Source organism: Paramormyrops kingsleyae, chromosome 10 (genome assembly GCF_048594095.1).
Source record: "Paramormyrops kingsleyae isolate MSU_618 chromosome 10, PKINGS_0.4, whole genome shotgun sequence".
In the NCBI taxonomy this organism is placed as follows: Eukaryota; Metazoa; Chordata; class Actinopteri; order Osteoglossiformes; family Mormyridae; genus Paramormyrops; species Paramormyrops kingsleyae.
In genome coordinates this window covers 27,605,940-27,626,218 of record NC_132806.1, presented here as the reverse complement: position 1 = coordinate 27,626,218, position 20,279 = coordinate 27,605,940, and the positions used below count along the sequence as shown (strand labels likewise).

Below are 20,279 nucleotides of genomic sequence, written 5' to 3'. Positions count from 1 at the left end.
CAATAAACCCACTTGACTTGTCTCGACTTGACTTGACTGTTGTCTCACGCCTCTAACACCGGGGTTTGACTTTCTGCCCTGGCTCCATGTGTGTGGAGCTGCATGTTCTCCCAATGTCATCCTGGTTCTCTAGTTTCCCCCCACAGCCCAGAAACATACTAAGGTGGATTGGAGTTGCCAAATTGTCCATAGGTGTGCAACCCTGCATAAGACAAAGCAAGTATACAAAATGGATGGATGGAAATATTTCAGCCCTGCACCCTCTTGTCCTGTGTTGCACTGCCGTCTGTCCCGCACCCTCTTGTCCTGTGTTGCACTGCCGTCTGTCCCGCACCCTCTTCTCCTGTGTTGCACTGCCGTCTGTCCCGCACCCTCTTCTCCTGTGTTGCACTGCCGTCTGTCCCGCACCCTCTTCTCCTGTGTTGCACTGCCGTCTGTCCCGCACCCTCTTGTCCTGTGTTGCACTGCCGTCTGTCCCGCACCCTCTTGTCCTGTGTTGCACTGCCGTCTGTCCCGCACCCTCTTCTCCTGTGTTGCACTGCCGTCTGTCCCGCACCCTCTTCTCCTGTGTTGCACTGCTGTATTTTGTCTCCCAGTGCCAAACTGCAGCATAAGCATTTCACTGTGTTCCTCTGAACACGTGACAATAAAACTTGAAACGGAGACCCAGTGTTCTGATCCTGTCTAGATCTCCTATTTTGACCTTTTGATAAGAACGTGTAATGTGCACTTAAAAGTGAAAAGAAGCTAAATAAATGTTACTTTAAGATTTTAATATAGTAAACAGTCAAATATAAACAATTCAAGTTTATTCTTCAAGGGGCGGTTCAGCCCAACATCCAAAAAAAAAACAAAACATTTTTCGTCAGAAATCATGACCCGGTTACTCAAGATTGTTCACTCAGGAACTATTTTCTTCCCACCAAACTCCACACATCAACTGTTTCTACCAAGTATCTCTGCCATGCCACATAGAACCAAGTATTTTTTGTGCCAATAACGGACATTGCAAACTCAGGTACTTGCCCAGCCTTTACCTGGCACTATATTCTGTGCAGTGGTACAGTTGGCGTGTGGAGTTCGGTGGAAATAAAATTGTTCCTACATGAAACTAGCTCAGTATATGGCCTGTGGATTGCCTTGAGTGAGGGAAAAAACTTCTGTGCCATTAACCCTTCATGTGTATCAGTGCAAGACAAAAAGTAACAAACAATAACGATAAACAAAAAAACCTCAATGACAGTGTATATATCTATTTGTACAGTACCTTTAAAAGTGATAAATATGGTTGCTACTGAAATCAGTTTCTAAAACACTCTTTTTTTTGCCCCTCAACTCATTGTCATTGAAGATCTCAAGTCGTATTAGCAGAGTAGAGACCATATTCTTTGAGTTACATTTAGTTCATTAAGGGCTTTGAAATTAATCATTTGCTTTTACTCTTCGTCCTGGGATAGATTCCAGGTCTCCAATATCCTTACTGGAGAAGTAGTTCTTGAGAATGGCTGGATGGATTTTGTTTTAATGTTCAATAGTAATTCAAGACCTGAATCCTCGTCTTTGTATATTCTGACTGATAATCCAGCCTCTAGGGACTGAAACTGGCTTTGCCTTTCCACTGTGGAAATAACCCATGGCTGAATGAGCTGTTCAAGCTGCGGGAACGTAACCTGGAAGAGTTCCGGATGTTTTCACGGAACCTCTCTCCAGAAAAGTAATAGAGCAAAGGGTTAAAACAGCTATTAGCGGCTGCCAGGCAGAGGGTCACAACCAAAACCTTCTGGAGAAGTTCCATTATATTGCACCACTGAGGCTGGTTAGGTTTCATGCCAACCATGGCGTGAAGGTGAATAGTGCGTACCACGTGGTAGGGCAGGAAACAAAGCAGAAACGTGGCCAGGATCACTGCCATCAGTCTGATGGCCCTCTGCTTGCTTGTCTTGCGCTGTTTGACTTTCCGGCCGTTCTTAATGAGCTTGCGCATGATGGAGCTGTAGCACACCAGGATGGTAAGGAAGGGCAGCAGGAAGCCGAAGGTCAGGGCGACGTAATTCATGACCAGGATCCGCTTCCAGGAGCCTAAGCCACTGGGCTCGAAGCAACGGATCTTCCCCTCACGCTCATTGATCCCAGAGAAGAGGAACGGTACAGAAGAGATGGCCACAAATGCCCAGATCCCCAAGCAGGCTCTGGTGGCCCGTCGGACCGTGATGAGGGACTTGTTACGCATGGGGTGTAGTACAGCGATGCAGCGTAGCACGCTGAGCCCCGTGAGGAACAACACGCTGGTGTAGAGATTCAAGTAGAAGGAGAAGATGCACCAGCGACACAGCCAATCGGGGAAGTCCCACTGGCCGCCTCGCAGATAGTACACCAGCCGGAACGGCAGGGTGAGGGAGAAGCCTATGTCCGACAGGGCCAGGTTGGTGGTGAAGACGGTGTTGGCAGATTTTTTAGGCGTCAGGCATAAGAACACGAAAAGGGCGACTATGTTGCAGAGAAGACCCACAGGGAAAGCAATGCAGTACGTGAAAGTATAAGCCAGAAACTTAAAGCTATCACTACTGCTGCATGTTTCGTTGTAAGACTGTGAGATCCCCGTCTCAAACAGGTCCGAGGCGTTGGTCACGGAGGAGGGCTGAGATGTGAACCAGGGAGCTGGAAGACATAAATTTTATGTCAGCCAATCTCGGTGTTTGACAAGGCTTATAATGTTTCTTAATCATCAGTACTTAGTTCAAATGAATAACTGAGTACAAAATATTAACAAAAAAAAAAACTACTCCTAAAATATTTTCTTAACGATTCGGATATTACTATAATATTAGATATTTGCAATGTTCACCGTAGTTGATATTTCACTCCTCTGCGGAAAAGAGCAGTATTTTAAATAGCCTACCTGATTTCGTTTTTGTGATGAGGAAGGAGCAGCTATACACAATGAAGGACTGTTTTAAAACTCATGTTTAGTTGAGCCATGTAAATCTGACCGGCAGGGCATATGGAAATATGCGGTAACTTATCGGGGTCAAGGGGAACAACCAACGTATTTAAAAAAAAAACAAAAAAACAACCATGTTCCTGAAAGGCATTTTCATCTGATTAAAAAGAAATGTATTTGTGACTACGATACCCTGCAAAGACGACGCAATGAAACATTTCAAGATTCACAGTATTCGATTCCGAACGGATTCGGAGTAGATCGCGACCCCTTCTACCTCCCGGGGAGCCCCGATCCTTAAGATAAACCGGCTTTGTACAGTAGTTCCCCCCGTCACAAAGGTTGGAAGCTACTGATTCAGTTAATCTTAACATTACTTGAAGTGTTCTAGTTCAAGTTAAAAACGATTTTTTTTTTGCTTTTCAAAACAAGTAGTTGTTTATTTTGCACTACAAACCCATCTGATATTGAAGCTGTGTATAAGATTTTATTCAAAATATTACAGTAGACTAATAGTGACCGAACGGGTCTATCGATTTGTTTTTTAATCGATTCAGCCATGTGGTATAGAACAGGCTTTTCCTTACACCACTAATATTTTATATAGGCTCTAAATCCCCATGCATAACCCTATCCCATGTTTCACATTTTAAATAACCTGGCGAAATCTGTAAAGATGCACACCGGATTTAAGTTTAAAATAAACAAGTTACCATCATACACACTACGAAGCGTATTTTCCTACTCACCGGTCATTTTCTCCAGGTGTTGAGCGACATGCCGTTGGACTGTATGACACACATTTGGTAGATAGGAAAATGTCTATTGTATAGTCGTATGTATATCCAGTATTTTCTCTGTTCCAATCCTACAGAATTTTAAGTAGTACAGTTTCCATGGTTTTGCAACTTTTTGGACAAGCTGTTCGATACTTCTAATATTGTTACCTGATGAATCAAGATAAAAACAGACTCTCGCAATAAAAATTCACATAAAATTAATCACAATATGCCATGAGAAGTTAGGCACAGTGAGGAAATATCTTCTCCGTATCTCACTCCAGTAATCGGCATGTGCGTGTGAATAAAACGGGCGAGCAGATCGACGGTCATATGCAAATAGAACACCGGCAGAAAGCCGCAGCGCCGCTGGATGTCTGCACCCAGTTCCTGCGAAATCTGCCTGATGGGGATCAGTTCGCAGTAAGAACATCCCGGTGATTCAGACAGGGATCACGCGTTCCGTCTCGGTTAGTCAGACTTCCAGAAACGTATTCCCTAAAATGCTTAAAAGCCCCAGGGTCCTCGTCCCAAAATAACCATATAAACATTACGCAATGCACGACCAAGCAGTACAACATTACCGAGCCAGGCGGTTAAGACGTGGAAACGCCCCCATGTTTATTGCAGTTCCGATTAAATGTTATCCACCTGTTGCCATGCATTTCAAAACAAGTCAGTCTGGGCAAACGAGCCTGCAACACGGCGGACTTAAATGTGCATTTTACATGTTACAATCGCATCATAAATAAAATTCGTAGGCTGGTTATGAATTTACATCAAGAGAAATATGAAACGTGTTAAGCACCAATTTAGGTCCATACATTATTTTTGACTAGAGGCCAGCATTCACCAGAAAGATTCACTACTACATGTCAAGTTCACTTTTCATAACTATTTTGAAGAGCTGGACCTGAACACCAATTCTGTAAATCTCCCAACCTACAACTCACTTAACTGGAACTTAATTTAGCAATAAAGAGGCAACACTGGTTATTCCAGTGAGAAAACTTACAGTGAAATACAGGTCTAGAAAAAGACCACATTTAAAAAGAAAAAAAAACAGCGTAGTTAAATGCTGGGTTAATCCTAGTTCTGCCGGCAGAAGGCTACACTAAACGACAGGTTGCTTCCAGGCTCAACGTTTCTCAGACAGCAGTACGCAAGAACAAGAGTGAAGCAGGAGGCACTGGGAACGACCAGAAACCAGCCAAGAAAATGGCGGAAGTGACTTTCTAATGCCAGAGATGACCGTCAGCTTATCAGGAGGACCTCATGAATTAGAGGATGACATGAAGTGACTTTCAAAAGGAATGGGAAACATTAAGTGCTGTGAAGTGCACTGCTAGGACAGTTCATCTCAGGCTCCTAGAAGCAGGACTGAAGGCCCATAAAGCAGGGAAGAAGCCCTTCATCAAGGAGAAGCAGGGAAGAACCAGGCTGGAGTTGGCAAAAAAAAAAAGCATGTTTTATATAGACGCATAACCATAAATTTAAGAAATGAAACAATATATATGCACCACCTGTAAAAATTTGATCCAGATGTTTATTTTTGGAAAAACAAGCTCATATTACAGTACAGCCCCCCCACCCCCACGCAACAAAAAGCCGATGGATTAAAGGTAAAGGGTCTAAAACACAATGAATACACTGGTGTGATGGTGGGCTCTGATAAGGGGGGGGGAGGGGAAGAGACAGAACTAAAAATGAAAAAAAAAACACAACAATAATTAAAAGAAGTCAGCATCGTCTGGGGCGTCCAGGTCACGGTACTCGATGATGCTACGAGGATCGCCACGGATCATTCTAGAAGTGCAAGGCAAAGGGAGAATAGGGAGAGCTCATTCACAAGCCGGCATAACTGAGAAAACCAGACTCACTGCTCTGGGCAACAGGATTACTTATCTAACCGCAGAAATAGAAAGTGTGCTGCTGGCATTCCGGTAAATTTAAAAACTTGTAGGACTCCAAGGAACAAAAAGTAGGCACTTAACGTCATGAGCGCCGTTGTTTAAGCTTTCACCTGCACAAACGCAACTTGGGATAATCAAGGCTGGGCTTCTAGGTCAACGTTTCCCAACCAAGTCCTCGAGGCCCTCCAGACAGTCCACATTTTTGTTCTCTCTCAGTTCTCAACACACCCATACCAGGAATTCGGTCTTCTTGATTGGCTGGGGGTTGGGAGGGAGCAAAAATGCGGATGGTCTGGATGCCCCCAGGGACCATAAAATCAAAAGGCGACGAAAACTTAACACCGATACCTGTTGCGTGGTTTGCCCATATAGCCGCCCTGCCCACGGAAGTTGTCATAGTTACCCCTCCCTCCTCCAAACTGGTTGGGGGGATATGGGGGGCCACCTAGGAGAGATGAACAGAAGACAGCGACAGGATTCATTTAACAAGCAGGACTGCATGATGTAAGGCGGCATCAGTCTCCGCAGCAGCAATGTGCCTATTTGAGAGCGATAGCACAGGTGTACACCCTTACCTCCAAAACCCATTACGGGGGGGCGGGGCTGCCCAAATCCCAGCATGCCCTGGGGAGACTGATGAGGGTATGGCATCCCTGGGCCAAGAACACCTAGACAGAGAAGCAGAGCCCTGAAGCCCATTACAGAGACAGCAGATACACTAATCCCTGGTATCACTGCACTCAAGTCACAGGTGACCCTGCACTTCAATAATTATAACAATATCAACAACAACAATATATTGCCAGGATATGGACCATTTCAGAATACAGTAGTAGAATAATGTTCTTATAAACCCATCTGTTGACCTGCTTAGACCGATGGTCAGTAACTGGCAGAGTTCTGTCTGAAACAACTGAATCTGCACCGCGCCATCGATGCACCCCAGTCACCTTTTTTGTTTTGGACGCAATGGTCCTCTGGGAAAAATAGGTGGAGATCCCTGGCCTATATTAAGGAGATGTAGAAAACCAGCAGTGCGACACCCACCTTGCCCTGGGCTGGGTGGGGGCGGGACTTTGACCTCAGGTATGGACGGCCTCTTGGCGTCCATGAGGAAGTTGTTGAAGAACACCACCTCCTTTTTCACTTCTTCTATCTTGTCGACGTGCTTGTTCATTATGTGCTTGCGCACGAACTCGGGACCCTGCCGGTTTCAGGGAAGCGATAAAGTCCACCGATTAGCCTGATGAAGAACAGCTACAGAAAGTGCGTTTTACCCGTTAACTTACAGCGAAATAGTGAAATACGTGAACATCCTTCAATGGTTTAATCTCTTTCTGGTGGCAACATATCTCAATGGACCCAGTGGAGGAATGTGTCAGAATGTTCGTTCCATGGTAACCCCTCCCTGGATGGGCTGAGCATACCGACAGAGCGCTCCCCACCCCCCCCCCACCTTGAACTTCTTGCCGCTGAGGGGGCACAGCCACTTGTCCTTGCCCAGCTCCTGGGTGTTTGCCACCAAGAACTTCTCCACTTCCTGCTCGGGACTCTTGCGGCCCATTTTGTTGGCCTCCTCCTCGGCCAGGGTCTCCTTCACGCTGAACAAGGGGCCCAGCTTCTCCTCGAAGGTCCTCTGCCACTCCAGCACTGGATGGAGAGACAGACGTGTTGCTACAGCCTGTCCCCCCCACAAGCATGTGGGATGTGAGGGGCGGAGCTAGCCGACTGACCTTCCCCCTGTGCGATGCGATTGGGCGGGACAGGCCCGCGCACATGGACCAGGCCGCAGCGGTTGGGCATCTCGTCCTCGCTGGGGTATTCGCAGGCATTGTAGTAGTCGATGGAGTGGACCAGGCGCAGGTACAGCAGCAGGCGATCCAGCACCTGGGGTGGAAGGTGGGGCAGAGCTGAAATCACAGGCGGAATGGCCCTTGGGGCATCGGGAAAAACTCAAGACGACAAAAAGGTCGTCTGTGCGAAAAGGACCAAAACAAAACAAGGAAGGAAAAAAATGCTACCGTGATGCAGAAATGGACAAAGAAAATGTTAGCTATACATGTTGGCCAGTTTGAAAGCAGAGCAGCATCCTTGACGATTCCTCCCTCAGACTGACCTTCACCAGCTTCTCGTCCCTCTCCACGGTGATCTCCGCGGGGTTCCCGTCCTTCACCGCCTCCTCGGGCTCCGTGCCCGTGCTGCCCAGCAGCTCCTCCTCCTCCGCGTTGACCTCCTCGATCAGGTAGTCTGTGATGTTCTTCAGGATGGGGTTCTGGGCAGGAAGCTGCAGATGAGAAACAGAAGCCAAACAAAATAATAAATTAAGGCGAACAAGACAACAGCCATAAGTGCCTCCAACAGTCTGTATCCAACACCTCTCTGAGAAGGTTTGAGTTCCCATTGTCACATTCCAAATATTCCCAAGTGGGGGGGGGGGCCTTTGCGGGTCAAAGTCTGGCTGGTTGCTCAACCACTCAACTACCCACCTCCCACATCAATTTGTCAGAAAACTTCACAGCATTTACAGTCGCAGACAAGTTGTCCTAAAGCTAAGAGCTCAAAGATCAGATCCAGCTGTGAATATGAGTAAAGTATAGAAATAGGGAGCACATCTGGAGCGAAGAGATTAACTGGAACATTAATCCAGTTCCAGTTAAATCAGTAAATTCAAAACTGTTCACAGAACCCAACACAACTGCTTTCATTCGGCAGAATGTCGGCTGTGAAGCTGAAGCTGACCTCCTGCGGCACCTGGGCGTCGCCTCTTGGCCGGGAGTTCCATAGCCTCTCCCTCTCGTCCAGCACGTGGATCAGCTTGGCCGACAGCTTGATGTCGTTCCGCAGCACCTGCCGGTGTTGAGTGATGCCATTGACGTTGCGCACCCTGCGGGCGAGGTCTCTGTTCACCACCGGCGCCAGTTCGCAGTCCCGCAGCTGTCAGGGGGCGGAACGTTAACAGAAAGCATGCGAGAGGAACCTCTGTTAATAGCTGGGAGTGTCAACACACATCCGGCGGTGCTCGGCTAGACATGAAGGTGTGGGCGAGAAGGGACAGGCATGCACAGGGCGGGGAAGGGCAGACTCACCCGAATGTTTTGAAGATTCCAGCAGATTTCCTTAATATTTACGCTCCGGTCAAAAGTAACCCAGCAACGACGGAAAAACCTGAATGACAGAGAGACTTTATCTGAGCCGCAATAAACAAACGAGCTACAATCGGGAAGCTGAATCGGGTAGTTTCCCCCACAGAGACGCGAGCCCAGGACGTACCGGCGCTCCGGCTGGGGGTCGGACAGGGCCACCCGCATGAATCCTGGGTAGCGTCTGCAGAGCTGCAGAGGAGCGAGATGGTCAGCCGCAGCCCGCCTTACCCCAAACATCTCGCCCTGCCCCCAGTCACGCTGGGTCGGACATCCCACTGCCACAGCCAGGCAGAAGTACAAGGAGGCCAAACTAAAAAAATGTTTTATCGGATCTCATACCGCCCTGATGTGTGAGTGTGAAAGAGAGCGTGTATAGACTGGCATCCCATCCCGGGTTTCCCCTGCCCAGTGCTTTATGGGACGGCAACACCCCCACTGCGACCCTGAACTGGATGAGTGCCATGGATGATGAACAGACTTTGCTTAATCTCTCCGATGCCATTTTTGGTAAATATTCTGGGAAACTATGACACACAGCATAAAGTAAACCGGCCAAATAAAGCTTGGGGTCGCGTTGGGGTCGCGGAGCCAGCGGGTCTGGGACGGGACTCACAGAGATGATCTCTGCCTTGGAGATGGTGGGAGCGATGCTGCGCATGAACAGGGAGCAGGTGCGGTGCAGCGGCCGGGGCTGAGGCGGCTGCTCCTCTTTGCTCTTCCTCTCCTTCTCCTTCTTCTCCACGTCTGCTGCTCCAGCACAGGCGGTGGTGGGGGGGGGGGGGGGGAGGAGGTAGCAGACAGTGAGTGGAACCCGCCACCCCCTTCCCAGCCCCTCCCCCTCTGCTCTGGCGTCAGCTACTTACCTTCTCCTTCCTCCTCCTCCTCCTCGTCCTCCTCCCTGGCATCAGGCTTCTCGGAGGTGTGGGAGTTGGAGTCGGAGTCGCTGTCGTCGGAGGCGCTGGCGTCATCCTCGCTCTCTGCGCTCAGCTTCCTCTTCCTCTTCTTGCTCAGCTGGGTGAAGCGACAGAGGGCTTCAGGCTAGCTGTGAACTCTGACCCCCCACGATGAACACCCCATGATACATCCACACCCATTTACATTTCCAGAGGCTTCCATAAGCAAACCGTCCATGCAGTTAGACAGAGTACGTCAGGCAGCTAACAGATTCTCATATCATCAGCTCACCTTCTTTGGTTCCAACTCGATCGGCTTCTCCGCTTCCTCTTGTCCTCCATCCCCAGCTGCTGCTCCATTCTGCCTCTCTGTGCTGCTCATTCCATTTTCTCCCTGGGGGGGGGGGGGGCATGACCAGAGTTGAAAGGAGACCCCCCGCCATTTACAGGCCATGATAGTGACTTATTTACAAGACTTGAACTGACAGCTTTTAGGTTATGTGTTCAAATCCTTCACCTCTGATCGACAGGTCATCTGACCAAGTACTACAAATGGACAATAGGGATGATTTCATCTCTGGTTACAGGACTGAGGATTTGAAGGACTTATATGGTGATAGAAATATACTCTCTCAGTACAAATAGGAAAATTTGCTTATTAATCAGCTTATTAAAAATTAGCCTGTTTAAATTAAGTTGATCAAGTACGTGAAATTAATCAATGATTAACAGCTCATATTTCTAATCCATGCTGGTTTCGAAGCCTCCCACAAACTTTACTGAATATTCACATTGAAAGCCAGGCAAAATAGCACAGTGACATCTATTTATCTATTTTATACGAAAATGCAGCAGCCTTCATTACACACACACACACACACCTTGTCTTTGTTCTCCTTGCTTGCTGGTGACTTGTGGTCTGCACCAGTCCCTCTGGGCTCCTCCCTCCTCCCCTCAGGAACCGCCACTGGGGGCACTGGTCTCTCCTCTTCCTCCATGGGCTGTTCCAGGATCTTCAAGTCATGGTCTGTCCCCCCCTCCATTTTTATCACAGCTGAGGAATGAGTCATTGAAAGAATACTAACTGGAAGCCTATGGACCCTAAGGAGCTGAAGCTCCCCCTAGTGAGTGGGAGGTGGTAGAACACTTTCAGTATTATTCATGGCTCTCATACAACATTTTTATATCTGATCCATTAGGAATAAATGATTCCAAAAAATTAAAAATTTCAATTCCTTTAATCAGTAAATGCAGAATTTATTGCATTTCAGAATTCTGTCATGCTCGCTTTGTCAGGCACACAGCATACCAGCATCAAGGACTTTGACAATGGCAGGCGCTCGGTCGATATCCAAGGAGATGCCATCAAACCAGCCGTTCTCCAGAAGATACATAAACACACCAAGCCGGTTCCGCAGGCCAGCATGTGCCTCTGCCTTCCTCCTGCCTGCCTCATCTGGATGGTATTTGGACCGGAACCTGAGACCCAGAAGTCATTGAAAGGAGGGGGGGGGCAGATGGCCGGAAGAGAGAAATATTAACATCCTAAATGGAGAGGACAAAGCATAAAACCATTCAAAGATTCTTTCCCTTAAAATAATTCAGAGACCCCAAAACAAAACTGAGAAATTTGAGATTCACATAAATGAGGTAAAGTTCTATTTAAAACAAAATAATAAAAATACACACACACACACAACTTCAATAACCAGGAACATACTTAAAAAACTGAAGGTGAAAAATATTTCAGCCCCAATATGGTTCTTTAACCTGAGACCAGAACACACCACATTGTAAAAACTATTATAGCTAAAAATCAAACAAGTAAGTAAAAAGACCATGTAGCACCATAGGAAACTAAAAGCTGGGCATTCCGTGCGGTGATGACCATGTTTTACCTGCGTTCTGAGTTTAACAAAAAACAACAAAAAAACACTGTACACCAACGGGGTGTCTTCTGCCAAAAAGTGCTCCGCTTCAGCCCAAAACTGGGTATTTACGTGCGCAAACAGATTTCTGCGAGTTTCAAATGCGATTCCCAAAAAAATGAACGAAAAAGGAAAATAAAGGTGAAGGAAATCAAAGCGGTAAACAGGCAGAGTGTCTGTCTAAGCTCCCTGACACTGGGCGGCTAAAGCAACTGCATTGTGCGCAGTGCAGACCTGGCTGTCTAAGATCGCCACTGGCAAAGCTCTCCGTCCTGCCACATCTTCCAGCCGTGTGGCTGCGGTGCCGGGGGTTGGGGGGGGGGGGGGGGGGGGGGGGAGAGAGGGATTGCTTTTGTTAATTTGAACACAAGCATGGTTTTCCTTATGCACACATTCAATCCAGGACACCTGAAAAAGTAGTTATTGAGAAGAGAGATTAAGTAAAGTCTGGCCCTTTTTAAATATAAACTACACAGATCATTCAGCATGATGAACTGTTTCTGACTGTGGTACCACGAAATACCTCTGGTGCAGAATTGGCCATTGTAACGTTTGATCAGACCTCCCTGTCATGAAATATACATTCCTGTTACAACTAGAGCACATTTTTTGCCACACTAAAAAGAAAGAAGCTAGAGTGTTTTATAGTCTTAGCAGACCTGCCCTAACTTTTTCTTGTTAAAAATGTCATCTCCCACTAACTAGTACCACAGTCTAACCCCTCAGATGATCAGTTCTCAATATCTATGGCAGAACACATCTATACTTTTATTTCTTTGCAGCACTGAGAAACTATTAATCACACGACAGGCAGATGTGCATAGAGGTGCGGCTGGTACCATAGCTGTCTCTGTGGGAATAACTCATGCACATGGGCAACACTCTAGTTGTATGCTGTATTTCTACGGCGCCATTCAGCACCCACTGTCATCTCAGGGTCATACGGGTAAAGCACGATAAGTGGATAGGCCCTCCCCTGGGGAGTGGGACTCAGCAGGGGGAGAGAGGAAGTGGGTGGGTGGGTGCGTCTGGAGAGGGGTCCTCCATACCACTCTTCGTCCTTGTGGGCCAAGAAGAAGTCCTGCATCTGCTGCCGGCGAAAGTCGATCTTGTACTCATTGTAGCGCTTGACGGCCTCCGTCTCGTCCACCGAGTCGTCCAAGGAGAGGAGGAACTCCTTGAAGGTCTTCATCACCGGGGCCGGGGGGACCATGTCTACATCGTGGATGTTTCCCAGCCTGAACAAAAAAAAATGTATAAAGCATGAAGAGGCCGAGTTATATACTATGTCGCATTAGTAATTGGTCATCGCCATTTCAAGGATCTGCAGCAAAATCCATATAGACAGGAGAGGTCACTTGTGAAAAACAGAGGACAGCACACTAACTCTGCATTCTCACAGCGATACAGGTGGTATCCTCAAGCTCGTCAGGCAGCATAAGCACGGCGATTTCAGCTCCAGCAGGTCAACGGCTTTCCGTGACTCACCTGGCCTGAATAGGGATGGAGTGATGCTGCTGCTGCATCAGGTGCAAGTCCGGGTGGCCCCAGGGCTGCGGAGCAGGGGCAGCCGGAGGGGCATAGTTTGGGACTCCCCCTCCTCCGTACGGCATGTCGTACCCCCCATGGTAGGGATCTCCCCGGTGCTCATCCCTAAATGAGGAAGATCACCGAGATGCCTTCAGACACAATGGCTGTAGACAGCGGAATGAAGGTAAACCTCAATCCCTGCCCATCGCATACGGACTTACCAGTCCCTCCTCATGCGTTTCTGCTGGGGACTCATATCATGCCTGGGGGGGGAGAACCGCTCCCTGCGGCCCCTCTCATAGTCCCTGTACTCCGCGCGGCTGCGACGCTCACGGCCCCTCTCCCATTCCCTGAAAGACACACAGTCTCATATGGAAAAACGATCACTCGTAAACTCCAGCCTCCCAGGCCCCTTTAAGCTGACATACCTGTCGCTCCAGTCGTCCCTGCGCCGGTCCTCTCTCTCTCTGGAGCGGTCGTAGTCACTCCGTTCCCGACGGAATTTGTCCCGCCGTCGGCGGTCGAATTCGTCATCACTGTCCCCCATCGCCACCACCTAGGAACGGTCCGTCACTGGGAAGCACTTTTAATCTGCCGGAAAGAGAAACGATTTTTAAAATCAAGACCATAGCCATGGAGTCAAGACTGGGGGGACCAAGGGCGTAATTGTAATTTATATTGGGGGGCGGACACTGTGAGCACAACTACATTTTGGGGGATGTCCCCCCCAGTATACATTATAATTAAAACTAGAATTAATTGTTAATCGCCCGACGATTACAAATGATACACGTCAGTATTAAGAATCAATATCACGCGATTAAAAGACTAAACTAAGGAGGGTTCCGCTTAAGCTACTATTTAAAAAAAAGTTTACAAAACGCAAGTAATCAGCTAGTTAGCTATTTAAGATGGTGACCTCATAAGCGAAGTAAGGTGTTTAGTAAGCTTTAAGTATTACTTGAGAATTATTCTGCGTGCAAAGACACGTGCGTGTTAATAAAGTGTCAGGTAGCTATCTAACATCAAGCTAACACATGCTATGAGTATGAAGCGTCTCACCAGATATGGAGCTAATAACCATCTGCCTAGCTATTGTTAGGAGAGTCGGATAAAACCCGCCATTCTTCAGCGCTATTAAGTACCATGAGCTCGACGAATAACCATTTGCTACTTTTAAACTCTTATATGGATCACAGACTGGTAGCAATTTGTTTGAGGCGAACGCCTAACTAGTCGACATTTGCAAAAATGTAAAAAGGGCGAAAGAGGATGCAGGTTACATCGTATCTGCTACCTGGTTAGGTTAATCCCAAAATAGCGCCGGGCAGTCATGCTCACAAAGGCCTAGCAAAACGCAGGCAGCCCGCTGTCAAAACGGATAAACACCGGCACCAAGCCCGTCGCCTTTTACCTGCTCAGTGTTGTGTACAGTCGCAATGGGTGAACAGCGTTTACCTGGAGTAAATAGTTTTTGCAAATAAGTCTGGGAGACAGACAGTACAGCGATGCAGCACTATCTTACACCACCAACGCAGAGGATTATGCAACGCAACTCTGCTCTTCTAGTAAATGGCACCTTGAAAGTGTTGATTGGTGCCCCCCGCCGGCTAGGAGGTGGAAGTGACTTCGTTTTAAAATGACAAATTGTTTTAATTTCAGTCTACAATAGAGATCTTCGGGGACTAAACCCACTGAGAGTGTGCAAATCAGTGACTTTTTCATGGTACTGGAAAATTAACTCACGCTAACCTACACAAAGCATCCTCATTCAATAGCAAAGCAGAAAGCAGTCTACATAGTTACTGAGAACACCAGTCACCGATATCACAGCACTTCAGCTATTAAGCATAAACGAAAAGGCACAAAAAAACAAACAAGTAGTTTTGAGAAAATATTTGTTTTATTTGTAGAAAAAAGAACAAAAGCCTTGCATAGCTTCCATCCAATGGGAGGCTCGTAGTACAGTATCAGTATGGCTGTCAATGTGGAAACAGTTCTACTCTCTAACAAACTGTTAACTTTTCAGTTTTTAAATTGAAATAGCAAACTCCTAATTACATATTTTGGAAAATATGTTTAAAGGTACAATCAGAACACAAAATGGACAAATATCAGTAATGTGGCCAAGACCGCGTTTTAGCATATCCCCTTATGTAACTCGCAGGGAACATGACTTTAATACGCCCATTTTAGACTGGCTCAGGAGAAAACCAGTGATATGAGTTTGACAATTCCTGTTAACATCAGTCTTCCCTGAACCGTAAAAAAAAAGTAATGTAAGGGTATCACTTAAGTTTAAATATAGTGTGAAAATCACAATTATGCCCACTGACACAGGCATATGACAATATGAAAAGAACTTACTAGACAAATAATTTAATTTGGGTAAATTTACAAGATAAAGGGTGTAAAGACCGCGCTTTTCTGAAGCTGTCAAAGGACTGTATATAAGAAACGTACTGGTTAGAATGCAAATTAACTGGAATAGTTTATATTTGTAAACAAACAGTCCCCCAGAGTTCACCATTTCTGTGGATTATTTTTCAAAAGTTACAACAACATGAGAGCACCCCATGAAAAAAACCCAAAACGAAATTCTCTTTCTCAAAAGGTGCTTTAAGTAACCAGAACCTGAAATACGGACAAAATGCCCAGAGGTACTAATGAAAACTGTATCACTTCCAAGCTTGTTCATCATCGTCATTTCACAGAGCATACGAGGTAAACCTTTACATCTTTTTCATTGTAGGACATATAGTTAATTACCTATACAGATTCCAAGAGAGATTATTTAGCTTGATTAACACGGGGGTGTAAAATGGACTAAGCCAGGAGACTATAGAGAAAGACTGGTGTATTTCACAGTTCATGAATGAAATTCAAAATGTATCAAAGATTAGTACTACAGAAGTAACAAGCTAGGCTAAACAAGTGACTCTGGGGGCAGGGAGGAGCTGATGACTTTGGGCACAGGGATGGGGAGATCGGCCCAGGGGCAGGGAAAGCTGGATGGCTCTGGCATCAAGGATGACAAGGGACGACGGGTCTCCATGCTGAAGACAGCCCTCTGGCACCGAATCACAAGCCCTGTCTGATGCTTTGGATAATCTGGAAAATAGCTGCGGCAGAAAACAAGCAGTTTGTGAAAAACAAACCAGTCCTTTCAGTTCCATAAGTGGAACATTTCTATACAGTAAATTCCAAACAAAAGAAGAAATTCATGATTGTGTTTATTTGTTCATCATATTCCACCCTTAATGAAACACTGTTTCATGAACTTTGTCATAATTTACAAAAGTTGGCTAAAATCCAAGATGATAGATTAATAGAATCAAGATATCAGATCATCTCTGATATTCATATTAAATATGAGTATGTATATCATTGGGTGAATTATGATTAATCATTCAATGTGTGATATCGTAGTATATGTACTTATTGTGGATAAGACCGCAAAGTATTCACATTGAATGATTTATCTTAATCCACCAAATTATAACAAGATAAAAATCGGGTTATAGTAAAAATTACGAGTTTCACACTATGATTTTCATTAAAACATATTTAATGTTGCAGCAAGAGGTACAAAATGCTTATTTTACTATTCAACTGCTAACCGGCCCAGAGTACGCCTATACGCATTTACAGGACTGCTAATGCTGTAAATAATTTTGCGCCCGCGATATTTAGGAACACCCAGTCAAACGCAAGCATAACATCAATCCATGTCGTTGAACTGTTTCACGTGGACAAAAATGTATTCGGATAATAAAAGGATAATGAATATCCATAAAACAAATGATATTTTGACTGCAGAATCTCGGTGGCCTTGCCTAAATCCAGAGTGACGACTACGGACAAAGACCGACGTGGTAAGTCAGGGTTTAAGTTACCGTGCATCACACAGACAGTAACTTACCTGATCCACACACCACAAAGACAAAGAAGGCCAACAGCCAGGGTCCCACGGGGGACTTGTCCTCATTCACCACTCTCTAGAAAACAGACACGGTGGCAGAAAGAGACGGCACGTAAGTATGTACTTCCCTGCAATCTATCTGGATTTCAAGCTTCTCCATGCAAACTCAAGAGCCCCATTTATCGGACATATACACTGAATCGGTAGCAGTCTTTTGGGCAGAAACCAAGATGCTCAATGTATAAACGCCATATAAGTTCTTCCCAACCTAACAAGCGCGTGTTACTGGGGTTAAGGGGGTAAAACTGAACCCTATAATTTAATCTTTCCCCTTATTCCCCTCCAGCATGACAGGGAGATGACGTCCTATACCTATACGGAGGCACTTCACATATTTAAAAACGCCGCATTTGAAAAGGAACGTCGTAAATGTCGTAAATAATCACAGCGTATAGTATAATAGTTTAAGGCCATTTCAGAAACAAAATGCATGGAAATTATTATATTTGCTGCGGACCGGCGTCGCATCAGCGAGCCGCACGTCCAGAAAACGCGACCTGTCGCAGCGCGTCCTACAGCCATATGTCACCGTTAAGCGGAATCATCCGCTAATCGCCGGTTCGCTCCCGAAACGCATCTATTCCATTTCAGAAGGCAGCGAAGTGTCAGACCAGCGACGGCGAGCTGGAAGATGTTTTGTCTGCAGCGCAAATTAACAAAAATTAAAAGGTCCCCGTACTTCATAGGCATATTTCCACATGCATATGCGAGCTAGCAGCATTTGTTGCCGTAAATCTTGCAGGCGGTTTGATCAGCACCATAACAGGCGTACCGTGGTTCTCTGGACGTGTCCGCGCTGCGTGATGGTCTTGCTGTGCTTCTCGTTGGCCACTTTCATCCGCTGGACAGCCGACATGATGAAGCCTCACCCAGCAAACAGAATATAATGCTCACAATGCCAACGACAGCTTTTGCCCCCAACTATGCCTTTTCTTCCCCCCCCCTCTCTCTAAAAACAATACCCGACGACGCCTCCGCCGCGAAAAAATGATAATCCCGTCGACTTCTCGAAGGACGACACGGGCTGCAAGTTACGGAAAAGGAAGTATTTAAAAAAAGAAAGAGGCTGAGGGTATTCCCGCGTCACGTGACAGGGGTCTCGCGCGGACGCTGTCCCGCTTCATTGGCCCGTTAATATGTTGCTCTTGTTTCCAGGCGGCTTTGCACGCTGTGCAGCGTAATCCAGTTGATAGTGGATATGCGCAGGTTATCCTGCAGACTGCTGCTTTGTACGGATCAGGGGCGTAGTTAGAGATGAATGGATAGGGGGGCTGAGTCTTTACTGGGGGTGGGGTAATTGGCAAACGTATGAAAAATTATTCATGATTTAAGCTAATAAATACACACTTATTGGAGGGGGGGCTAAAATAGGCATAAGGTCGCCCCTGTAATGGATTAGAAATGGTTCCAGGAATGGTACATTTCTTAGTAATGTAAGTAAAATACATGAAATCCAATTTATGCAAAGATAAAAAATCAGCAATGGCAAAGGATTGTTTAGATTAACTAGTCAGGGTCATGGAGGGACCTGAAGCCTCGCCCAGGCAGCACAAGTCAGGAGAACAAGCCAGACCGGATGAGAGTTGCTGCCTTTACTACTAAAAATAATTTAATATTGATACCTAGCTACAGAAATAGCTCTGCTCAGGGTTGCCAGTTTTGCGATCTTCATGACAAATCCACCCATCTTAGAAACAGGGTTGTGAGTTAAATAGACCTCGGTGGAGGGTAGTTCAAAAATAGACCACGGGCGGAAATTAAACTTTTTTTTTATTCAACTTAGAATGAAATGCGCTCAGTTTCCTGGCCAGTACATCGTAAGTGATCGCAGGAGCCGGCCTAAGGCGTTATAAACATTCAAAGCCGACCCCACCTCTTTCAAATTGTAAGATACTTTGATATTACATGTTTTTGGGCTGTTTCAAGTCTATATTATGCAGGTTAAGGGAAGTACCTACAACCCTGCCTTGCTGAATAGTTAACTATTTAAATCTTTGGCGTTATTGAATAGCTAATAGCCTTTCCTTTAGTAACATTGTCATGTGACAATTCAACTCCCCAGGGAAGGATTTTTCCATCATCCACTGGCACAAGATTAAAGACTATATATGCTGTTGGAGTCAAACTCCGCCGGGTCCGTTGATGAGAAGAGATTCACTGCACAGCCGAGGAGTAGTTGCAAGTCACTAGTTTATTCTCTGACAGATTGCAATCAGGGAGCGACCATCTGACATACATTCCGCATGTACAGGAAGAAGCTCGAACCATAGGTATCAGCTCTGTCCCTTTATAGGCCTTTTGGGGTGTCGCCCCCCTTTTCTGTACTTTTCTATCTACGTGACTACAACACATTTCGACATTTGCTTTAGTTAGTCAGTGAGTACATGTCCCCCCCCCCCCCCTTTATGTTAAGCATCGGTTATGTGATGGGTTCCTGTCTTCCTGCTGTCTGGTACGAGGTCATCCTGACCTGCTCTCTTGCTGTCAGTTCCTGATTTCTCCCAACTGCATGGAGTGAGATCACCCCATCCTGCCGGCCTAGTATCGGTTCCCATGTCTATCGTCTGCATTATGTTAGACACTGTATTATTAGAAATTAGTAAATTAGTACTTGCATTATTGTATAATTAACCCCTCAATGCATAATGTGTACTTAGTAGACCTATAAATATATGTGGAGACTCATTACCATTTTGCCCGGGCAATGATGAAGAATAGCTTCTGAGATTCCTGGTGGTCCATTAGCAATACAGCGGTTAGGAGACACTGTCATTGTCAAAAACGAAACTATATAAAGTATAAAACACGTCTGTGAGATATTTATGGAACGTAGATCTTTTCGGTTTATGGAGTTCACACTCAATCCAGAATCTAAGCACTTATTATGCTTAGGGTTGTGGCGGGTGGGGGGGGCTTGGATTTATTTTTATTTAGTCCAAAGTGACGTAGAAGTGAAACCTTTAGTGTACAATAACATTGTATCATTTTCTACTTCTTGTTTATGTGTAAATTCAGTTCTAGAAAATCTTATGTGTCATTTGAAAAACTATTTTGGATTTACCATTTTTTTGTAGCATCATTGCTTTTCAATAATATTGAAATTCCAGGCAACCGCATTTCCAATGTAGTAAAACACTTAAATATTTGAGGGGCAGTGGTGTCTTAATGCT

The 20,279-nt window shown here is 45.8% G+C and overlaps 3 protein-coding genes across 3 annotated transcripts; all 3 read right to left on the bottom strand.

Annotated features, from left to right (window-relative positions):
• Positions 1-1,588: 1,588 nt before the first annotated feature.
• Positions 1,589-3,697, bottom strand: cysltr3 (cysteinyl leukotriene receptor 3). The gene is made up of 3 exons (XM_072717046.1): positions 3,691-3,697; positions 1,862-2,658; positions 1,589-1,618 (listed from the first exon to the last, which is right to left on the bottom strand). Exons 1-3 carry the CDS (start codon positions 3,695-3,697, stop codon positions 1,589-1,591), a joined length of 834 nt encoding a protein of 277 aa, XP_072573147.1.
• A 1,549-nt stretch (positions 3,698-5,246) lies between these two features.
• Positions 5,247-14,720, bottom strand: LOC111836325 (serrate RNA effector molecule homolog). The gene is made up of 20 exons (XM_023797456.2): positions 14,586-14,720; positions 13,556-13,718; positions 13,349-13,477; positions 13,086-13,250; positions 12,647-12,835; positions 10,979-11,148; positions 10,551-10,723; positions 9,962-10,063; positions 9,640-9,787; positions 9,390-9,523; positions 8,904-8,965; positions 8,720-8,798; positions 8,373-8,567; positions 7,750-7,917; positions 7,367-7,520; positions 7,090-7,283; positions 6,681-6,837; positions 6,209-6,301; positions 5,982-6,078; positions 5,247-5,526 (listed from the first exon to the last, which is right to left on the bottom strand). The coding sequence occupies exons 2-20, from the start codon at positions 13,672-13,674 to the stop codon at positions 5,451-5,453; spliced, it is 2,604 nt and encodes an 867-aa protein (XP_023653224.2). The 5' UTR covers positions 13,675-13,718; positions 14,586-14,720; the 3' UTR covers positions 5,247-5,450.
• Positions 14,721-15,011: 291 nt separating this feature from the next.
• On the bottom strand, positions 15,012-18,272 carry LOC111836315 (stress-associated endoplasmic reticulum protein 1). Its single transcript, XM_023797444.2, has 3 exons — positions 17,882-18,272; positions 17,050-17,125; positions 15,012-16,249 (listed from the first exon to the last, which is right to left on the bottom strand). Exons 1-3 carry the CDS (start codon positions 17,963-17,965, stop codon positions 16,209-16,211), a joined length of 201 nt encoding a protein of 66 aa, XP_023653212.1. The 5' UTR covers positions 17,966-18,272; the 3' UTR covers positions 15,012-16,208.
• Positions 18,273-20,279: the final 2,007 nt, after the last annotated feature.

Coding starts and splice junctions, on each gene's coding strand:
- LOC111836315 (XM_023797444.2), bottom strand. CDS start 17,965: ATGTCGGCTGTCCAGCGGATGAAAGTGGCCAACGAGAAGCACAGCAAG. Junction 17,126..17,881: donor GACACGTCCAGAGAACCACG/GTACGCCTGTTA, acceptor TCTGTTTTCTAG/AGAGTGGTGAATGAGGACAA. Junction 16,250..17,049: donor CTTTGTGGTGTGTGGATCAG/GTAAGTTACTGT, acceptor TTTCTGCCGCAG/CTATTTTCCAGATTATCCAA.
- cysltr3 (XM_072717046.1), bottom strand. Junction 1,619..1,861: donor GTTTCCTGCCCTACCACGTG/GTACGCACTATT, acceptor TTATTTCCACAG/TGGAAAGGCAAAGCCAGTTT.
- LOC111836325 (XM_023797456.2), bottom strand. CDS start 13,674: ATGGGGGACAGTGATGACGAATTCGACCGCCGACGGCGGGACAAATTC. Junction 13,251..13,348: donor AAACGCATGAGGAGGGACTG/GTAAGTCCGTAT, acceptor TTCCTCATTTAG/GGATGAGCACCGGGGAGATC. Junction 7,918..8,372: donor ACGCCCAGGTGCCGCAGGAG/GTCAGCTTCAGC, acceptor TCTCATCTGCAG/CTTCCTGCCCAGAACCCCAT.